General features: G+C 52.4%; 1 protein-coding gene across 2 annotated transcripts in view; it reads right to left on the bottom strand.

Moving 5' to 3' along the window:
- VWA5A (von Willebrand factor A domain containing 5A) overlaps positions 1 to 17,792 on the bottom strand; it is a 29,209-nt gene extending 11,417 nt beyond the window's left edge. For both annotated transcript variants that reach the window (XM_034787220.1, XM_034787221.1), the window contains exons 1-6: positions 17,724 to 17,792; positions 11,612 to 11,671; positions 11,254 to 11,456; positions 9,749 to 9,971; positions 6,105 to 6,277; positions 5,365 to 5,479 (exon numbers count right to left, since the gene is read on the bottom strand). In XM_034787220.1, coding sequence (XP_034643111.1) covers positions 5,365 to 5,479; positions 6,105 to 6,277; positions 9,749 to 9,971; positions 11,254 to 11,456; positions 11,612 to 11,651 — 754 coding nt within the window. In that variant the 5' untranslated portion in view covers positions 11,652 to 11,671; positions 17,724 to 17,792. The remainder of the gene's footprint in view (positions 1 to 5,364; positions 5,480 to 6,104; positions 6,278 to 9,748; positions 9,972 to 11,253; positions 11,457 to 11,611; positions 11,672 to 17,723) is intronic.
- Between the last annotated feature and the right edge of the window lie 469 nt (positions 17,793 to 18,261).

The following is an 18,261-nucleotide window of genomic DNA, read 5'->3' on the forward strand; positions in this document are numbered from 1 at the left end:
TTGAACCCTGTTACAGTCTTAGCCTTCTCAACATCCTCTGGCAAGGAGTTCCACAGGTTGACTGTGTGTGAAGAAATACTTCCTTTTGTTTGTTTTCAATCCACTGCCTATTAGTTTCATTTGGTGACCTCTGGTTCTTGTGTCATGAGGAGTAAATAACACTTCCTTATTCACTTTCTCCACACCAGTCATGATTTTACAGACCTCGATCATATCCCCCCTTAGTCGTCTCTTTTCCAAGCTGAAAAGTCCCAGTCTTATTGATCTCTCCTTATAGGGAAGGCGTTCCAACCCCTCATCATTTTTGTTGCCCTTTTCTGAACCTTTTCCAATTCCAATATATCTTTTTTGAGATGGGGCCACCACATCTGCACACAGTATTCAATATGGGGGTGTACTATGGATTTATCTAGAGCAGCGTTTCTCAAACTGGAGTCCGCGGACCCCTGGGGGTCTGCAAGGGATCTCCATGGTGTCCGCGGGTCCCGCTGACCAACTCTTCCCCCTCCCTCAACTCCTCCACCCGGAAGCGGCTGCCAGCTCCCTGTGGCCCTAGGTGCCTGGGCAGCCAGTGAGGCTCCGCTCACGGCCCCTGCCTGAGTGCTGGCTCCGCAGCTCCCATTAGCCAGGAAGGGGCAGGGCAGGAGGTCCCCGAAAAATTTTAAATAAAAATGGGGGTCCTTGGGTTGCTAAAGTTTGAGAACTGCTGATCTAGAGGAAATACAATATTTCCTGTCTTATTATTTATCCCTTTCCTAATGATTCCTAATATTCGGTTTGCTTTCTGGATGTTTTACTCCTGGGGGAACTCTGCACCACTGCACATGCACAGAATTTATGTCCAGTGCCGATTTCTTTGCTTCCCTGCAAAAAAATGACTTTCTGATGAGAAAGCAACGGGAAGCCACAAGAGCGGTCATGTGACCCTCCCCAGCCATATGTTTCAGGTGCCCAGGGCAGCAGGCAGAGAGGTAAATCACTGTGGGGCAGGGGGCGGGACTGGGAAAGACCCAGCTATTGGCTCCTACCCTGTGCTGGGTTCAGCTGCTAGTCCCAGCTGGGCTGGGGAGGATGGGACTTCCTCTTTCCCGGCATGGCAATTGGGGCCGCTTCAGACCCACCCCCAGATTTCTCCCCCAGCTGCAGGAAGCTCTGCAAACTCCCCCCCCCACTTCCTGCACCCATCGCTCCTCAGCTGAACGGGGAGGGATCCCTGTACAGGGAGCTGCTCCCCCATCCGTCCAATCCCCGTGCATCCAGACCCCTTCATACCCAGACCCTCCTGCAGAGCCTCACCCCCCGCACTCAGAACCTACCTGATGAGCCCCACTCCCGCTGCACCTGGACCACCCCAACGAGCCACCTGCACTCAGATCCCCACCCCACTGAGCCCCAACCAGCTGCATCTGGATCCCCACCCCACAGAGCCACCCACACCCAGAGCCCACCCTGCTGAGCCCCAACCACCTTCACCCTAACCCCCTGCAGAGTCCCATTACCGTTGCACCCAGAACCTCCCAACAAGCTCCTGTGCATCCAGATCCCCCCCACCTGCAGATCCCCCACTGAGCTGCCTGCACCCAAACTGCCCCACACAGAACCCACTCAACCCACACCTGAATCCCCCCACACTAAGCCCCTCCACACTTGGATCCTGCCTTCCTGAGCCTGCCCGCCCCACCCCTGGTGCGCCTGGCATGGAGGGGCAGGGCCCTGGGGTGTTTCTGGGGCAGGCCCGGTCCTTGTGCTGTGTCAGGGTTGGGTGCAGCCTCATCGCTGAGTCCGTGTCCTGGAGGGAGGTGCACAGTGATCTCCCACCTCTGTGCAGCCAGTGGCCTGTGCTCCCCATTGCCATGCTGGAGCCGCCACATTGATTTGACAAATAACATTTGCAGAATTTTAAAACACTGTGCGTGGAATTTTTATATTTTTGGAGTAGAATTTTTAATGGTTTGGTGCAGAATGCCGCAGGAGTAATGTTTTCAGAGAACTATCCACAATGACTCCAAGATCTCTTTCTTGAGTGGTAACAGTTAATTTAGACCCCATCATTTTATATGTATAGTTGGGATTACGTTTACCAGTGTGCATCACTATGAACTTATCAACATTCAATTTCATCTGCCACTTTATTGCCCAGTCACTCAGTTTTGTGAGGTCCCTTTGTAACTCTTCACAGTCTGCTTTGGGTTTAGCTATCTTGAGTAATTTTGTGTTTTCTGCAGATTTTGCCACCTCACTATTTACCCCTTTTTCCAGACCATTTATGAATATGTTGAATAGGACTGGTCCCAGTACAGACCCCTGGGGGACACCACTATTTACCCCTCTCCATTCTGAGAACTGACCATTTATTCCTATCCTTTGTTTCCTATCTTTTAACCAGTTACCAATCCATGAGAGGACCTTCCACCTTATCCCATGACAGCTTACCTTGCGTAAGAGCCTTTGGTGAGGGACCTTGTCAAAGGCTTTCTGGAAGTCCAACTACACTATATCCACTGGATCACCCTTTTCCACATGCTTGTTGACCCCCCTCAAAAGCATGTTGACTCTTCCCCAACAAATCATGTTCATCTATGTGTCTGACAATTCTGTTCTTTACTATAGTTTCAACTGTTTGCCCGATACTGAAGTCAGGCTTACCGGCCTGTAATTGCCGGGCTCACCTCTGGACCCTTTTTAAAAATCGGCATCACATTAGCTATCCTCCAGTCATCTGGTACAGAAGCTGATTTAAATGATAGGTTACAGACCACAGTTAGTAGTTCTGCAATTTCAGAACTCTTGGGTGAATTCCATCTGGTCCTGGTGACTTATTACTGTTTAGTTTATCAATTTGTTCTAATGACACCTCAATCTGGGACAGTTCCTCAAATTTGTCACCAAATAAGAATGGCTCAGGTTTGGGAATCTCCCTCACATCCCCAGCTGTGAAGACCAATGCAAATTCATTTAGTTTCTCCACAATGCCCTTATCCTCAAGTGCTCCTTTAGCATCTCAATCTTCCAGTCGCCCCACTGGTTGTTTAACAGGATTCCTGCTTCTAATGCACTTTAAAACATTTTTGCTATTACTTTTTGAATCTTTGGTTAGATGTTCTTCAAATTCTTTTTTGGCCTTCGTAATTATATTTTTACACTTCATTTGCCAGAGTTTATGCTCCTTTCTATTCCCCTCACTAGGATTTAACTTCCACTTTTTAAACGATACCTTTTTACCTCTAACTGCTTCTTTTACTTTCTTGTTTAGTCACGGCGGCACTTTTTTGGCTCTCGGCCACAGGGATGTTAAATTTAATTAGATTATGGTCACTATTACCAAGCGGCCCAGCTATATTCACCTCTTGGACCAGATCCTGTGCTCAGCTAAGGACTAATTAAGAATTGCCTCTCCTCTTGTGGGTTCCGTCCTGAGGTGACATGTACCCAGTCAATATGGGATAATTGAAATCCCCCATTATTATTATTGAGTTTTTTATTTTAATAGCCTCTCTAATCTCCCTGAGCATTTCACAGTCACTATCACATCGTGGTCAGGCAGTCAATAGTATATCCCTACTGCTATATTCTTATTATTCGAGCATGGAATTACTATCCATAGAGATTCTGTGGTACAGTTTGGTTCATTTAAGATTTTTACTTCATTTGATTCTATGCTTTCTTTCACATATAGTGCCACTCCCCCACCAGCACGATCTGTTCTGTCCGTCTGATATATTTTGTACCCTGCTATTTCTGTATCCCATTGATTATCCTCATGCCACCAAGTTTCTGTGATGCCTATTCTATCAATATCCTCATTTAATACAAGGCACCCAAGTTGACCCATCTTATTATTTAGAATTCTAGCACTGGTATATAAGCACTTTAAAAACTTGTCACTTTTTAGCTGTCTGCCATTACGTGATGTAATCAAATGTAATCAAATGGGACTTTCATTTATTTGGCTCTTTCTCATCAGATCCTACCTGTATTTTATCATCTTCCATCCTCTCCTCCGTACTGGGACATAGAGAGTCTTCATCAATAGATCCTCCCTCTGTCCTAACCACGTACTCCTCAGCACCTGTTGGCTTCCACCCAGCCCTTAGCTTAAAAACTGCTGTGACGTTATGAGTGTAATATATCTCATTGAAAGGTGACAGGGTCAAAAAGAGTTAATTACCTCACAGACTGAACTGACCCATGGCTGAACTGGTTAGGAAGATAAGTAAATGAATAGGACTTTGAAGTCCGCATTGTTAGAGGTAGAAGGGTAGATATTTGCTTAGGTCTTGTAATGTAAGCAAACAAGTCTTGTCTATTGCTATAGTTTTGATTCAAAGATCAAAAAAGGAATATTAACAAATAGTATTATTGTCTATATGTCTCTTTGAAGGTTGTGGTAACCTGTATCTGAACTGTTTAATGGATAATTACCCTGTGCTAATTGCCAGGATTTTTGGGAGAAGGAGAGTTAAGCCTATTGTTTTCTCAGGCCAAAAGGCTGCTGGAAATGTGTAAGAACCCTGGGACATGAGCCTTCTGCATCTCAGATCTGCTTTGGGTTTCAAGACGGGGAAACCTTAAGCCATAAGGATTGAGATCCCCAGTCACTGACTGGACTCACCCTGAATATGGACATTGGACTATAACCTATGGACTATTCCTAAAAGGACTTTTGGCAACTACAAACTCATCTCTGCTATGTACCTGAACCTCAATAATTGACTTCAAGTCTGTATGTACATTGATCTTTTAACCAACACTCTCTTTCCTTTTTTAATAAATTTTAGTTTAGGTAAGAAGAATTGACTAATAGTGTGTATTTTGGATAAGATCTAAGTTATAACTGGACCTGGGTGTGTGGCTGATCCTTTGGGATTGGAAGAACCTTGTCTTTTATCTGATGAGATAAGATTTTCAATAATCATCATCATATCTGACATGTTTGTCTGGACGGAGGCCTGAGGCTGGGCACTTTAAGGGAACTGCGTTGTTTGGACTTCTGAGTAACCAGTGAGGTAATACAGAAGCTGTTTTGGGCTGGCTTAGTAAATCTGAGTATTGGAATATCCACCAGCTTTTGGGGTTTGTTTGCCCCATTTTGTTTGCAGTTCACCCTAATTGAGTGACCTCAGCTGGCTCCCACGAGCAGCATCGTCACAACTGCTCTACGACCTTTTTAACCCTGCCCCACATTCCCCCAGCACCTCTTTGCCCTAGGAGCCCCCATTCCCCTACCATCCCCCTCATTGTCCCGGGTCCCCCGATCCCACGTCACCACCCAGAATACGCCTCCCCCACATCGCCACCCCATGAACCCCCATTCCCACCCCCCCGGCCAGGGACAGCAGGGTGAAGGATCCCCGCCCTCCCTACCTGGCTCTGCTCCGGGCAACCCAACCTCCAGCACCGCGCTAGGTTTGTGCGGCTCCGCGTAATACACCAGCAGCTCCACGTCTCGGTCCCACGGGGGGGCCTCAGCCAGAGACACCTGGTGGGGCGACAGACTCCATCACTGCCCCATGGCTCCTGGGGAGCAGGGTCCCACTGGCTCTCGCGCCAGGCTCAGTGCCCCCCATGTAGCCAGGGGGAGGGAGCAACTCTGGGTTAGGAGGGAGGGAGAGAGGGAAAAACACCCAAAGGCAACACGGGGACTTGGCTCTTCTTGCAGAAAACACTGCGAAAATTCTGACTTTGTTGGGCTAAATCTTTCCAATTTGGGGGTGATATTTTCCCGGCCCCGCCATTTTCTCCCATTCAAAATCAAGGAGAGGGAAACTCCCAGAAAGCAAAGGGAACCAGGATCCCTCGAATGTCCAGGATTTCACCCCCACAGGCTGGTCTCAGCCCCTTGAGTTTTTCCCCAGAGAACATGGGCAATTCCCCAGATCCGTTGGTGTCGCTCAACCCTCTTCCCTGCCACCCCCCCGTGCCTTCTGGGACCCACCCCCTGCCCTGCCCCAGAGCTCCCAGCCCTGTATATGCCCACCAAGGACCAGTCCCCTGTCACCAACCCTCGGCCCAGAGCCCCCATCACACCCCTGCTCAGAGCTGCCCGCCCATACTGGCTCTCCCAGGGGGATGGCTGGGACCCAGGTGTCCGGGTGAGCCCTTACCTGGGCGGTGGTCCGGTTCCCAGCCGTGTAGCTCAGGGGGGTGAGGGAGCAGTTGGAGAGTACGCGGTCGAGGCCATGGGGTGACTGCAGCGTGACGCTCAGGCTCAGGGTGTAGGGCAGCTCCCCCTGGGGGACTCGTGGGACCCCCTGGGTGACGTCCTCCCCGTCCCACCCTGCAGAGAGAGACACGGGGTGAGCATGGGGCCAGGCAGAGACAGATGCATCCTGGAGGCGAATGCCTGGCTGCGAAAATGGTGTCGTCAGGAGGGCTTTGGCTTCCTTGACCACGAGATGCTGTTCCAGGAAGAAGGACTGCTAAGCAGAGATGGGGTCCAGCTAGCGAGGAAGGGAAAGAGCATATCTGGCTACAGACTGACTAACCTAGTGAGGAGGGCTTTAAACTAGGTTTGAAGGGGGCAGGTGACCAAAGCCCACAGGTAAGTCAGCAACACGGAGACCTGGGAGAAGGGTCGGAATTTGGGGGGAGCATGGGCTGTTAAAGAGGGATAAGGGAGAGACACGACAGAACTGGGGGAGAGGGGTCAAATCAGTATCTTAGATGTCTGTATACTAAGACGAGAAGTATGGGGGAATAAGCAGGAAGAACTCGTAATGCTAGAAAATAAACACAACTATGACATAGTTGGCATCACAGAGACTTGGTGGGATAATATGCATGACTGGAATACTGGGATAGAAGGGTACAGCTTGCTCAGGAAGGACAGGCAGAGAAAAAAGGGAGGACGTGTTGCCTTATATATTAAAAATGTGTTTACCTGGACTGAGACTGAGCTGGAAATAGGAGACAGACTTGTCGAAAGTCTCTGGGTAAGGATAAAAGGGGTAAAAAACAAGGGTGATGTCAGGGTAGGGGTCTACTACAGACCACCAAACCAGGAAGAAGTGGTGGATGAGGCTTTTTTTAAACTGCTAACAATTAATAAAATCATACAAAGCATAGGACTGTGTGGTGATGGGGGACTTCAACTACGCAGACATCTGTGAGAAAATAACACAGCAGGGCACAGATTATCCAACAAGTTCTTGGAATGTACTGAAGACAATCTTTTATTTCAGAAGGTGGAGAAAGCTACTAGTGGGGAGGCTGTTCTAGATTTGATTTTGACAAATAGGGAGCAACTGGTTGAGAATCTGAAAGTGGAAGGCAGCTTGGGTGCAAGTGATCATGAAATGGTAGAGTTCATGATTCTAAGGAATGGTAGGAGGGAGAACAGCAAAATAAAGACAATGGATTTCAAGAAGGCAGACGTTAGCAAACTCAGGGAGTTGGCAGGTGTAAGGTCCCATGGGAAGTGAGTCTAAAGGGAAAAACAATTGGAGACCGTTGGCAGTTTTTCAAGGAGACAGTATTAAGGGCACAAGAGGAAACTATCCCACTGCATAGGAAAGATGGGAAGTATGGCAAGAGACCACCCTGGCGTAACCAGGAGATCTTCAGCGATCTAAAAATCAAAAGAGTCCTACAAATAGTGGAAACTCGGTATAATTATAAAGGATGAATATAATCAAATAACACAAGTATGTAGGGACAAAATTAGAAAGGCCAAGGCACAAAACGAGATCAAACCAGCCAGAGACATAAAGGGTAACAAGAAAACAAATACATTAGAAGCAAGAAGAAGACCAAGGACAGGGTAGGCCCATTACTCAGTGACGGGGGCAAAAGAATAACAGAAAATGTGGAAATGGCAGAGGTGCTTAATGACTTCTTTGTTTTGGTTTTCACCAAGAAGGTTGGTGCTGATTGGACATCTAATGTAGTTAATGCCAGTGAAAACGAGGTAGGATCAGAAGAGGCTAAAATGGGGAAAGAACAAGTTAAAAATTACTTAGACAAATTAGAGGTCTTCAAGTCACCAGGGCCTGATGAAATGCATCCTAGAATACTCCAGGAGCTGACTGAGGAGAAACATGAGCCATTAGCAATTATCTTTGCAAAGTCATGGAAGATGGGAGAGATGAAAAGGACAAATCTAGTGCCTATCTATAAAAAGGGAAATAAGAACAACCTGGGAAATTACAGACCAGCCAATTTAACTTCTGTACCCGGAAAGATAACAAAGCAAATAATTAGACAATCAATTGCAAACACCTAGAAGATAATTCGGTGATAAGTAACAGTCACCATGGATTTGTCAAAAACGAATTGTGTCAAACCCACCTGATAGCTTTCTTTGACAGGGTAACAAGCCTTGTGGATGGGGGGAAGCGATAGATGTGGTATATCTTGACTTTAGTAAAGCTTTTGATACTGTCTCCCATGACCACCTCTTAAACAAACTAGGGACACGGAACCTAGATGGAGCTAGTATAAGGTGGGTGCAAAACTGGTTGGAAAACCGTGGTTCACAGTCATGCTGCAAGGACATAACGAGTGGGGTCCCAAATGGATCAGTTCTGGGTCCGGTTCTGTTCAATATCTTCATCAATGATTTAGACAATGGCATAGAGAGTACACTTATAAAGATTATGGACGATACCAAGCCGGGAGGGGCTGCAAGTGCTTTGGAGGATAGGATTAAAATTCAAAATGATCTGGACAAACTGGAGAAATGGTCTGAAGGACAAATGCAAAGCACTCCACTTAGGAAGGAACAATGGGTTGCACACATACAGAATGGGAAATGACTGCCTAGGAAGAAGTACTGCAGAAAGGGATCTGGGAGTCACAGTGGATCACAAGGTAAATATGAGTCAACAGTGTAACACTGCTGCAAAAAAAGCGAACATCATTCTGGGCTATATTAGCAGGAGTGTTGTAAGCAAGACACGAGAAGTAATTCTTCCTCTCTACTCTGCTCTGATTAGGCCTCAACTGAGTATTGTGTCCAGTTTTGGGTGCCACATTTCAGGAAGGATGTGGACAAATTGGAGAGAGTCCTGAGAAGAGCAACAAAAATGATTAAAGTTCTAGAACACATGACCTATGAGGGAAGATTGAAAACATTGGGTTTGTGTAGTCTGGAGAAGAGAAGACTGAAAGGGGACATGATAACAGTTTTCAAGTATGTAAAAGGTTGTTACAAGGAGGAGGAAGAAAAAATGTTTTTCTTAACCTCTGAGGATAGGACAAGAAGCAATGGACTTAAATTGCAGCAAGGGCGATTTAGGTTGAACATTAGGAAAAACTTCCTATCGGGTGGTTAAGCACTGGAATAAATTGCCTAGAGCGCTTGTGCAATCTCCATCATTGGCGATTTTTAAGAGCAGGTTGGACAAACACCTGTCAGGAATGGTCTAGATAATTAATCCTGCCACGAGTGCAGGGGACTGGACTAGATGACCTTGCGAGGTCCCTTCCAGTCCTATGATTCTATGGGGGGAATGGGCTATTGAGAGGCATGGGGGGATGCTGGGAGGTCAGGAGAGGGCCGGGGTGTTCACGTACCCTGGGGCAGGGATTGCAGGGCTGGGGTGGCGCTTACCATGGGGCACATAGTAGTGGCCTATGGGTCTTTGAGGGTCCATGTGGGTCTTTCCCTGTGGGGTACGTAGCAGGGGCTAGGGAACTTCAGAGGGTTACAGGCTGTGGGATCATTCACTGTAGGGTGCGCAGTCGGGGTGTTGGGGACTACGAGTCTCACCAGGCAGGCTAACGTGGCAGGGGTATCTGTGGGTCTCACCATGGGGCGTATAGCGGGGGCGCAGCACAGCTGGCAGCATGTAGCGGGCAGCTCCATCGGGCTCCAGCGGCAGCTCGCAGACGTAGCGCAGGGTCAGCACCGCCTCCTCCCCGGGGGACAGGTTACCCAGGGAGCAGCTGAAAACATCGCCCCCAGTCCCCTCCTGCTGCAGCAAGAATGAGCTCTGCCCCGCGGCCAGCGCATCCCCGTACAGCTCTTGTGCCTGCCGGAGAGAGAAGGTCACCCCAAGTTCACCCTGGCCCCTGAGATCCCCCTGCCCTGCCCCCCAACCAGCACATCGTCGAACAGGTTACTTCTGGGGGAATTCTGCACCACTGCGTATGCACAGAATTCACGTCTGGTGCAGAATTCTCCCCCCCGCAGAAAACGCATTCTGCCCAAGAAGTGCTGCAGTTCCACCTTTCACCCACCAGAGGCTGCTGTGGCACTAGAGAAGCCAGGAGCCAGCTGCGTTCTTCACAACACCCTGCCTGGTTAGGACAGAGTGGGGCACACGGGGCTCCGGGGCAGTGGGTGGGGGGGAGAGACTGGGCTGTGGGCTCAGGAGCTAGTGGGGTGACACCATTGAACCAAGGACTGAATGGGAGGGGGGCTGCAGGGCTACATGGGAACAGGAGAAAGGGGATGCAGGGACACACAGGGATGGGGGGAAGAGGCTGCAGAGACCGAGGGGTGTGTGTAGAGACAGGGTCAGATGTGCCTGACTGAATGGGAGAGGCTTGGGCTGAGCAAGGGTCTGCATGGGGGAGGCTCCCCAATTCCCTAAGAATCCCTCCCGCCAAAAAAACCTGTTCCATACTTCTCCCACTCACACCCAACAATCCTCGAGGTTCACTCCAGACTCCTTCCCTCTCCCTCAGCTCCTCAGTTACCCCTGACTCCGCCAAGCCTTTGTGCTGCTTCTGAGGGGGGCGGGAAATATGGCTCTATATTGTAGTTTAATAAAATTGTATGAATAAGCTTAGAAAGGAATCTATTCATGGAAAAATTTACCAGAATCTTTTTTTTGGTCAGTGTTGTTACAGACGTACTTGCTGATACTATTTTGAAATAAATTACCAAAATAATGGAAACTGCCGTGATTACACTGTGTTATTTTGACAAAAAAATATGCAGAATTTTAAAATATTGTGCACAGAATTTTAATTTTTTTGGTGCCAAATTCCCCTAGAAGTAACAGCTCCTGCACCTCCTGGAGAGACAGGGTCAGCCCGAGATCTCCTTATCTCCAGAGATCCCCTTGCCAGGGTGTCCCTATACAGCTCCTGTGTGTGTCAGGAGAGACCAGGTCACCCCGAGATTCCCCATTCCCCCAACATCCCCCTGCCCTGCCCCCCAGCTAGTGTGTCCCTGTACAGCTCTTGCACCTGCCGGGAGAGATGGGGTCACCCCGAGATCCCCCTGCCCTGCCCTGAAGCCAGCGTGTATCCATACCCTGCCCCCCGGTACCATCTCTCCTTCCCAGAACCCTTGCCTCCAGGTACCTTTTTCTTCTCGCGGAGCTGGGCCTCGATGCAGGCGCCCCCCAGGCTGGCCTGGAAGGCGTAGACGGCCGCCTCGGCGTCCACAGGGAACACGAACACGGCCTCCACTGGCTCCAGCTCCTCATTCCTGTAGAGCAGCTCGCAGCCGACATCCGCCACGAAGCCTCGGATCAGCACCGTCACCGAGCCGCTGCGCAGGGGCACTGGGGGGGGCGGGGAGAGGGACATCAGCCACGGGCCCCTCTGACCCCCACGGGCGCCGGGGAAGGGGGATGTCAGCCATGGTCCCCCCACAAGCCCCTCCATGGGCTCTGGGGGAGGGGGGCATCAGTCATGGGACCCCACCGCCCTGACTCACCCGGCTTGTTGGAACTGTTCAGGAGGCCGCAGCTCGTCATCTTGGTCTGGGGTCGGAGATCTGTGCGGGGGAACGGTGTGCGGTGAGATACAGGGTTCCCATGGAAACTGATGGGCACAGGGTGTGTCCCCCAGCAACAGCTCTGAGACCCCAGCCCCACCCCCCTGCTCAGCCAAGTCCTGTGGCAGGGAGTCCCGCAGGCTCTCGGGCCTAGCTCAGAGATCAGAGAGACGGTTCCTCTCGGGCCCCCCCGGGCTCCCCCTTCCTGCACATGGCGCCAGCTCCCAGCAAGTAGGGGCAGGCAGGGACCAGGGCACAGCTGGGAGCTGGATGGAGAAATGTGTGTGTGTGTGTGTGGGTAATGGGGATGGATGGACAGACGGACGGGAGGGGGTTGGGGATGGATGTTTGGATGGAGGAAATGGCTGGGAGCTGGGGGAGGGGTGGAGAAATGTAGGGGAGTGTCACAGGGCCCTGCACATCTGCTGGGGGTGGGGGGAGAACGCCCCTGCTTGCCCAGAGTGGGATGGATACACCCAGTCATCACGGCTCTCAGCCAGGCCAGACAAACACAATCCGGGACTACCAACCCCCCCCACATGGCCCCAGCCCCCGGCAGAGCCTGGGATACGGTTGAGAAGGAAATGTACGGGGAATGGATGAACAGACGGAAGGAGGGGAGTGGGGATGGAGGGAGGGAGGCATGTGGGTGGGGACGCACCGACAGAAGAGGGAGTTGGACAGGCGGGGGGGTGAGGACAGACAGACGGATGGAAGGGGGGGGTTGGACAGTGCGAATGGGTGAGGATGGACAGACGGACAGAAGGGGGGGTTGCACAGTGCGTGGGGGTTTTGAGGATGGACAGAATGGGGCGGGTGCCTCTGACTCAACAAGTTGGTGAATTTCCTGATCTGGCTTTGATCCGAACACCCCCCCCCCCAGGCCCCGCTCCCAGAGGTGCGCTGCCCCCTGCTGGGCAGAACCGGACCTGCCCGTCCCGGGTCATAGACCCCGCTCTGCTGAGGGCGAGTCCCCGCGAAAACAGCCCCTGCTCCCAATTCCCTACTTTGGGTGTACTGAGCATGCTCACCCGAACTGAGCATGCCCAGTAACCTTCGCTGTTGCCACTGCCCTCTCTCTGCCCTTACTTCTACTTACGATTTGCTGACTCCTCTTTGGAGGGGTTTAAAAGGATTAAGGGGGGCAAATTGCAGCGGGGGGCTGTCAGGGTCTGAGCAGGGGGCAGAAATTTACTGGCCTGGGGGGATCAAGCTACTGTAGGTAGTGGCAGAAGAGGGGCTGAAGGGGAAAAATCGGGGTGGGGGGTAGGAGCCGGGGTTAAGCCTTGGGGGGGGGGAGATGCTGCCAGACCCCATGCGGGGACAAAACCCCCGTTTAGGGAGGGGATGGGGGGGAACAGTGACCCCGTGGGATGAGCCACCTGCAGTGCTCACTAATCTAGGGGTGTGGGGGGTGCAGAGGTTGTTTTCATTCTGCTCACAGGAAACTGCATGTCCGCCCTGAAGCAGAGGGCGGGTTCCTGGGACTGGGGTCTTAAAGGCACAGGCCTCCAATTCCTAGCCTGTCAAAGCTTAGACACCACAGCTCCTCTCTATCATATACAAGTGCTGCGGGCCTACGTTACTGCTCCAGCCAGGAGACTGAATGCGATGAAATATTGTACTCCCTCCCTCCCTCCCTCCCTCCAACTCTGCATCTCACATTTTGAATATGTAAAAGAGTCTTTTATCAATTTCTATGTCTATATGAAATCACTGCAGCTCCTTTCTCTTATACAATGTGCTGAGTTGCTAACTCCCTCCCAGAGCCCACATGTCTGCACCCCCTCCTGTACCCCAATCCCCTGCCCCAGGGCAGAGCCTGCACCCTTCACTCAAACTCCCCATAGCCTGCAACCCTCCTGCACCCCAACTCCATCCCAGAGCCTGCACCCCAAAAAGGGCTGGATTAACCTTTTGTGGGCCCTGTGCTAAACATATTTGTGGGCCCCCATGGGGGAAATGGGAACATGGGGCAGGGGGGGCAGAGTCCTCAGAATGAGGGGCTGGCCGGGGCAATGGGAGATGGGTCATGGCACGGCAGGGACAGCCCCACTCCACCCAGCCCAGTATTAGGGCACTGTTTACAAACCGGGAGCTGCCAGACCCACACTGTCCAGCCCAGCCCTGCACTGCCATCGTGCTTCTTCCCCTTGGGGGTGGGCCCATGCTGCACCATGCTACCCCCCTTCCCAGCACCCCTCTGACTCCCTATGCCCAGTGCCACACCACCCAGAGACCCCCACAAACCCACATGCCCAGTGCCCTCCCAGACCACTCCCCCACTCACTCAGAACCCCCCTACAGATCCTCTCACTGCCCAGTGCCCCCCAGCTCCTACCCTCTCCACCGCACCCAGGTTGAGAAGGCGCGCCACCTCTTGGTTTAGGAGGGTGGCATGTTCCCGGTCCCTGACATCTTTGTCCTTGGGGGTGGGTGCAGGCTGGCTGTGGCGTTCCCGATGGTTGACTGACTCCACCCCAGGGAGTTAGATGCCGGGTGGGAGTACAGGTACTCATGTCCCTTAGCCAGAACCAAGTACTTTTTTTCTGCTTTCTTGGAGATGGGCACCAAGGAAGCTGGGGTCTGCCACAGGGCAGTCGATATATTGGCCACACCTTGGTGAAGGGGTAAGGCCACACAGCCCGGTGCCGAGGAGGACAGAACATTGAAAAGGGTGTCCGACGGCTCCTCCATCGCCTCAGACTGGAGTTGGAGATTCGAGGCTACCCTTTTGAGGAGCTCCTGCTGAGCTTTAAAGTCCTCTTGTACAACGGACGGAGGTGCCGCTATGGTCTCCTCCGGTGCCGCCGAGGGGGCCGGTCCGGCTACCAGGGCATCGGGAGATGCCGCTGGTTCGACTCCCAAGACCCAGTCCGGGCCCGATGCCGCCGGTTCGGTGCCCGTCGACTTCTGACTCTGTCAAGGGGGGGGACACCGAATGGGTCTGCGACGCCCTGGCTACCGAGCAGGGTCTCGCCTGGGCAGGCAATTGCGGACACGGTGCCCATTGACACCATTGGCCCTGCCACGGCGCCCCTTGCCACTGACTGGCTTGGTTGCCGAGCGGTGCAGGCTGCTCTTGGGGCCTGGAGCGGTTTGGGGACGGGTGGCTGGGTGCCGAGGCCGAGGTCGCCGTTGACCGCATGGTGCTGTAGGAGCAACAGGAGCGTCTACGGTCGTGCCGGTGCCGACCTCGAGATCTGGGCCTCGACGACAATTAGGAGCAGTACTCGACCGAAGTGCTGCTCTCACAGTCGTCCCGGCGATCGTAGCTTCAACGCTTCGGTGCCGGTAACGCCCGAGGAGAGCTCCGTCTATGGTGTCTAGCGGAGTGGGCACTCAAGCCCGAGTGTACATAACGATGGCGTCGGGATCTGCTCCTGTAGCTCCTATCCAAAGAGGAGCGTCGACGCCGCTTGTCTCGGTGCCTGCGCTCCCGATGGGGAGTGGAGGACCTTCGAGGCTCCTGCGCAGGTGAGTCAGCAAGTCTGATCGGAGTGGAGGACTGACACGAGCTATGTGAGGACCTCGGCGAATGGGGTGCACGGTCCTCGGAGCACGGGCTGTCTCTTGCCGGGGAGGGCTGGTGTGCTCCCAACGGCGGCTTCCCTCAGGACCGGGAGCCTGTCTCAGGTGGCACACCTGGCTCCGGGAGGGAAAGAATGTCATGCGCGGCCAGTGCAGCCTCCGGCGTCGACAGCATTCTCACCGCGGGAGAGGCACGCGTGGACGGGACTGGACTACTCCACTCGTCACGAGTCGGAGGTCTGGGTCCCTGGGGGGATCGTGGGCTGCCCAACTCGGGTCTGGCCTCACCCCTGTCCTTTTCTCGGCGCCGCTTCCCTTGCTTCTTAGCAGGAGAGCGGTGCCGACTGGTGGAGGGCGCCTTGCTCTGCACCGACGATGAGGCACTCGGTGCCGAGTCCAATCGGCGTGCTGGTGCCGGGGTCAACGCAGATACCATCAGCAGGGCCCGGAGCCGGATCTCTCTCTCACATTTCGTTCGAGCCTTGAATGACCAACAGATCTTACAGCGATCGGTTACGTGAGTCTCGCCCAAGCAGCGAAGACACTGAGTGTGCGGGTCGCTTCTTGGCATAGAACTGCGACAGGAGTCACACAACTTGAAGCCTGGGGCACGAGGCATGCCCCGCACCAGGCAACAAACTAAAGAAGTTATCCAACTACGGAGAAGATGAGTACTACTAAGGCTACTGGAAGGGCTACAGCAAGGCTGGAGCACAAAGTTCCGACTACCTTCACTGGCGGCAAGAAGGAACGGAGGGTGGGGGGAGTGCGCAGCTCCCCTTATAGGGCGCTATAGAGGCGCCACTCCAGGGGTTGCAGTGGTGCTCCCCCACTACGGGTACTGCTAAGGGAAAAACTTCTGGCACCGGTGCACGTGGCGAGCACGCACACCTACTGCGGAATACACAGGAGCAATCACTCAAAGAAGAATAGCTAGTTCCACATTGAAATGCACTGTGCATTTGAGATACTATATGACTGTAGTACATTTTGCACTGCCTGCATCTACACTGACATCAGGGAGAAGAAGAGGACAAGACTGTCCCTAGCATATATGAGGCATCACACATTTTGAGTATTTAAAAGAGTCTCTCATAACTATTTGTCTATGTGAAGTCTCATAACAATTCACAAATTTTAGGTTTGCCTTTTGCTGCATTTATCTTGCCTGTGAATCCAGCCCTTACAGTCCCATGTTCACACGTCATTGCTGGTGTGTAGAAGCTGATTCAGAAATATTCAGTAAGTGTATTATATGGTGTCATCTTACATCCTTCTCAAGGGCAAAAATCTTCTGTAACAATGAAGGCTTGGGCTCATGACCAGTGGCTGCAGAACTTTTGGATGCGCAAGTCCACATTTCTGCATCTGTGTGCAAAACTCACGAAAATAAAAGCTGCACTGACAATGGAGAAGAAAAAATAATTGCACTATGGGGATCTCCAACACTAGATTCTTATTGGTCAATCAGTGGTTTCTCTCCTAAACCAAGGTGAAATGGATTTCTTTAATGTATGTAGTCACAACATATTGTTAAAGATCATTTTATGCTCAATGCCCTGTTAAGATCTCTGCAGTCACAGATAATACCTTTCTTCTTGGGGAACCAGGGCACAGTATCCAGTCTGTCTGACTCATGAAAGGACACCCCCCGCTTGAACCAAAACTGATCAGAGAAAAAACTTGCATAGAGCAGTGAATGGCGGTGTGACACACACCTAGATCCCTGTTGACAAGTTTCAGGCAACTCCCCTATCCTCATCTGCATTAAAGATGTGATGACAGATCAATTTGGCACATTAGCCAGGAGGAAGCAGATCGTGAGTGTTTTTGACCACAAACCCCATCCCTCCTGATTCGCAACCGTATCCCTGGACCAGTGACAGGTGCATGGGCAGCCAAGTCATTGGAAATAAGCAAGGAGGAAGCCAGTGAAAAAAATGAAAGTGGCCATTCTGGTATCACCTTGGGCTCAGCGGTATGCTCCGTACCCCCAAACCTTACCTCCCTTTTCATGTATTCACACACAAAAAAGTGAAACAGCGCGCCTCAATCATCCAATAGATCAATTAGTCACATTAGCCAGGAGGAAGCAGATCGTGAGTGTTTTTGACCACAAACCCCATCCCGCCTGATTCGCAACCCCATGGACCAGGCGGTAGCAAGTAGCCCTGATTGTTACTGCTGCGTGGCGGAAACCACACTCAGTTGCAAAACGGGAGGGTTGCTATACGTGTCGTCACACCTGCCAGTGGGAAGGGGGCGGTGGGAGCTCCGTAGGTGGGACCGGGCCGTCACTCCAAACCCCCCACTCCCTACACCCACCCTGCGCAGTGCTGGGGGCGGAGAGACCCCCCCCCCGGCCGTGTTACAGGGGGCAGTGCACATACACTTGTATGCCCGGCAGGACTCGTGGGTCCTATCCCCGGTCAGGGGGGGGGCTGGGCACTAGAACTCCTGGGTTCTCTCCCCGACTGGGGGCCCTGGACCACAGGGGAGGGGGCTGTGGGGTCCCTGTTACCTTCACTAGCCCGGGCTGTGGCGCAGAGGCTGGAAAAGCAAAACCGAAAGTCACTTTTCCAGGCTAGCCCCGCCCAGTACAGCTAGGGAGCGTCTGCAAATTCCCCGCCCCCAGCTACTCTCACCCAGGGGCCTGGGATGGTCCCGCTATCAGGGGAACCTTCCTGGCGTCTGCACCGCCCCGGCGGAGTCGGCTAGTGAAACCCGAGTCCTCGCTCCAGCTCCCTTTGCCCGGAGGCCTGGGTGCCCTCGAGTGCTCCCCTTCCTCCATCCGGCTCGGCCGAGTCCCCGAAACCCCGACAAGGCTGGGCCCAGGAGCCTGGTCACTCAGGACAGGGGCTGGGGTGTCCCCACTCCGGGGTGCTCTCCCCGCACCTGATGCCTCCCTGCCCTGCTGGCCGTTACATACAGTTCAAAGCAGATACACTCAAGTTAACAGTAACTGATAACAAAAGCCAGGGGGAAATGGGCAAGTTTCTAGGGCAGTGGTTCTCAACCTTTTTTTTCCCACAGACCACTTGAAAATTGCTGAGGGTCTT

This window comes from Trachemys scripta, chromosome 12 (assembly GCF_013100865.1).
Source record: "Trachemys scripta elegans isolate TJP31775 chromosome 12, CAS_Tse_1.0, whole genome shotgun sequence".
NCBI classification, from domain to species: Eukaryota; Metazoa; Chordata; order Testudines; family Emydidae; genus Trachemys; species Trachemys scripta.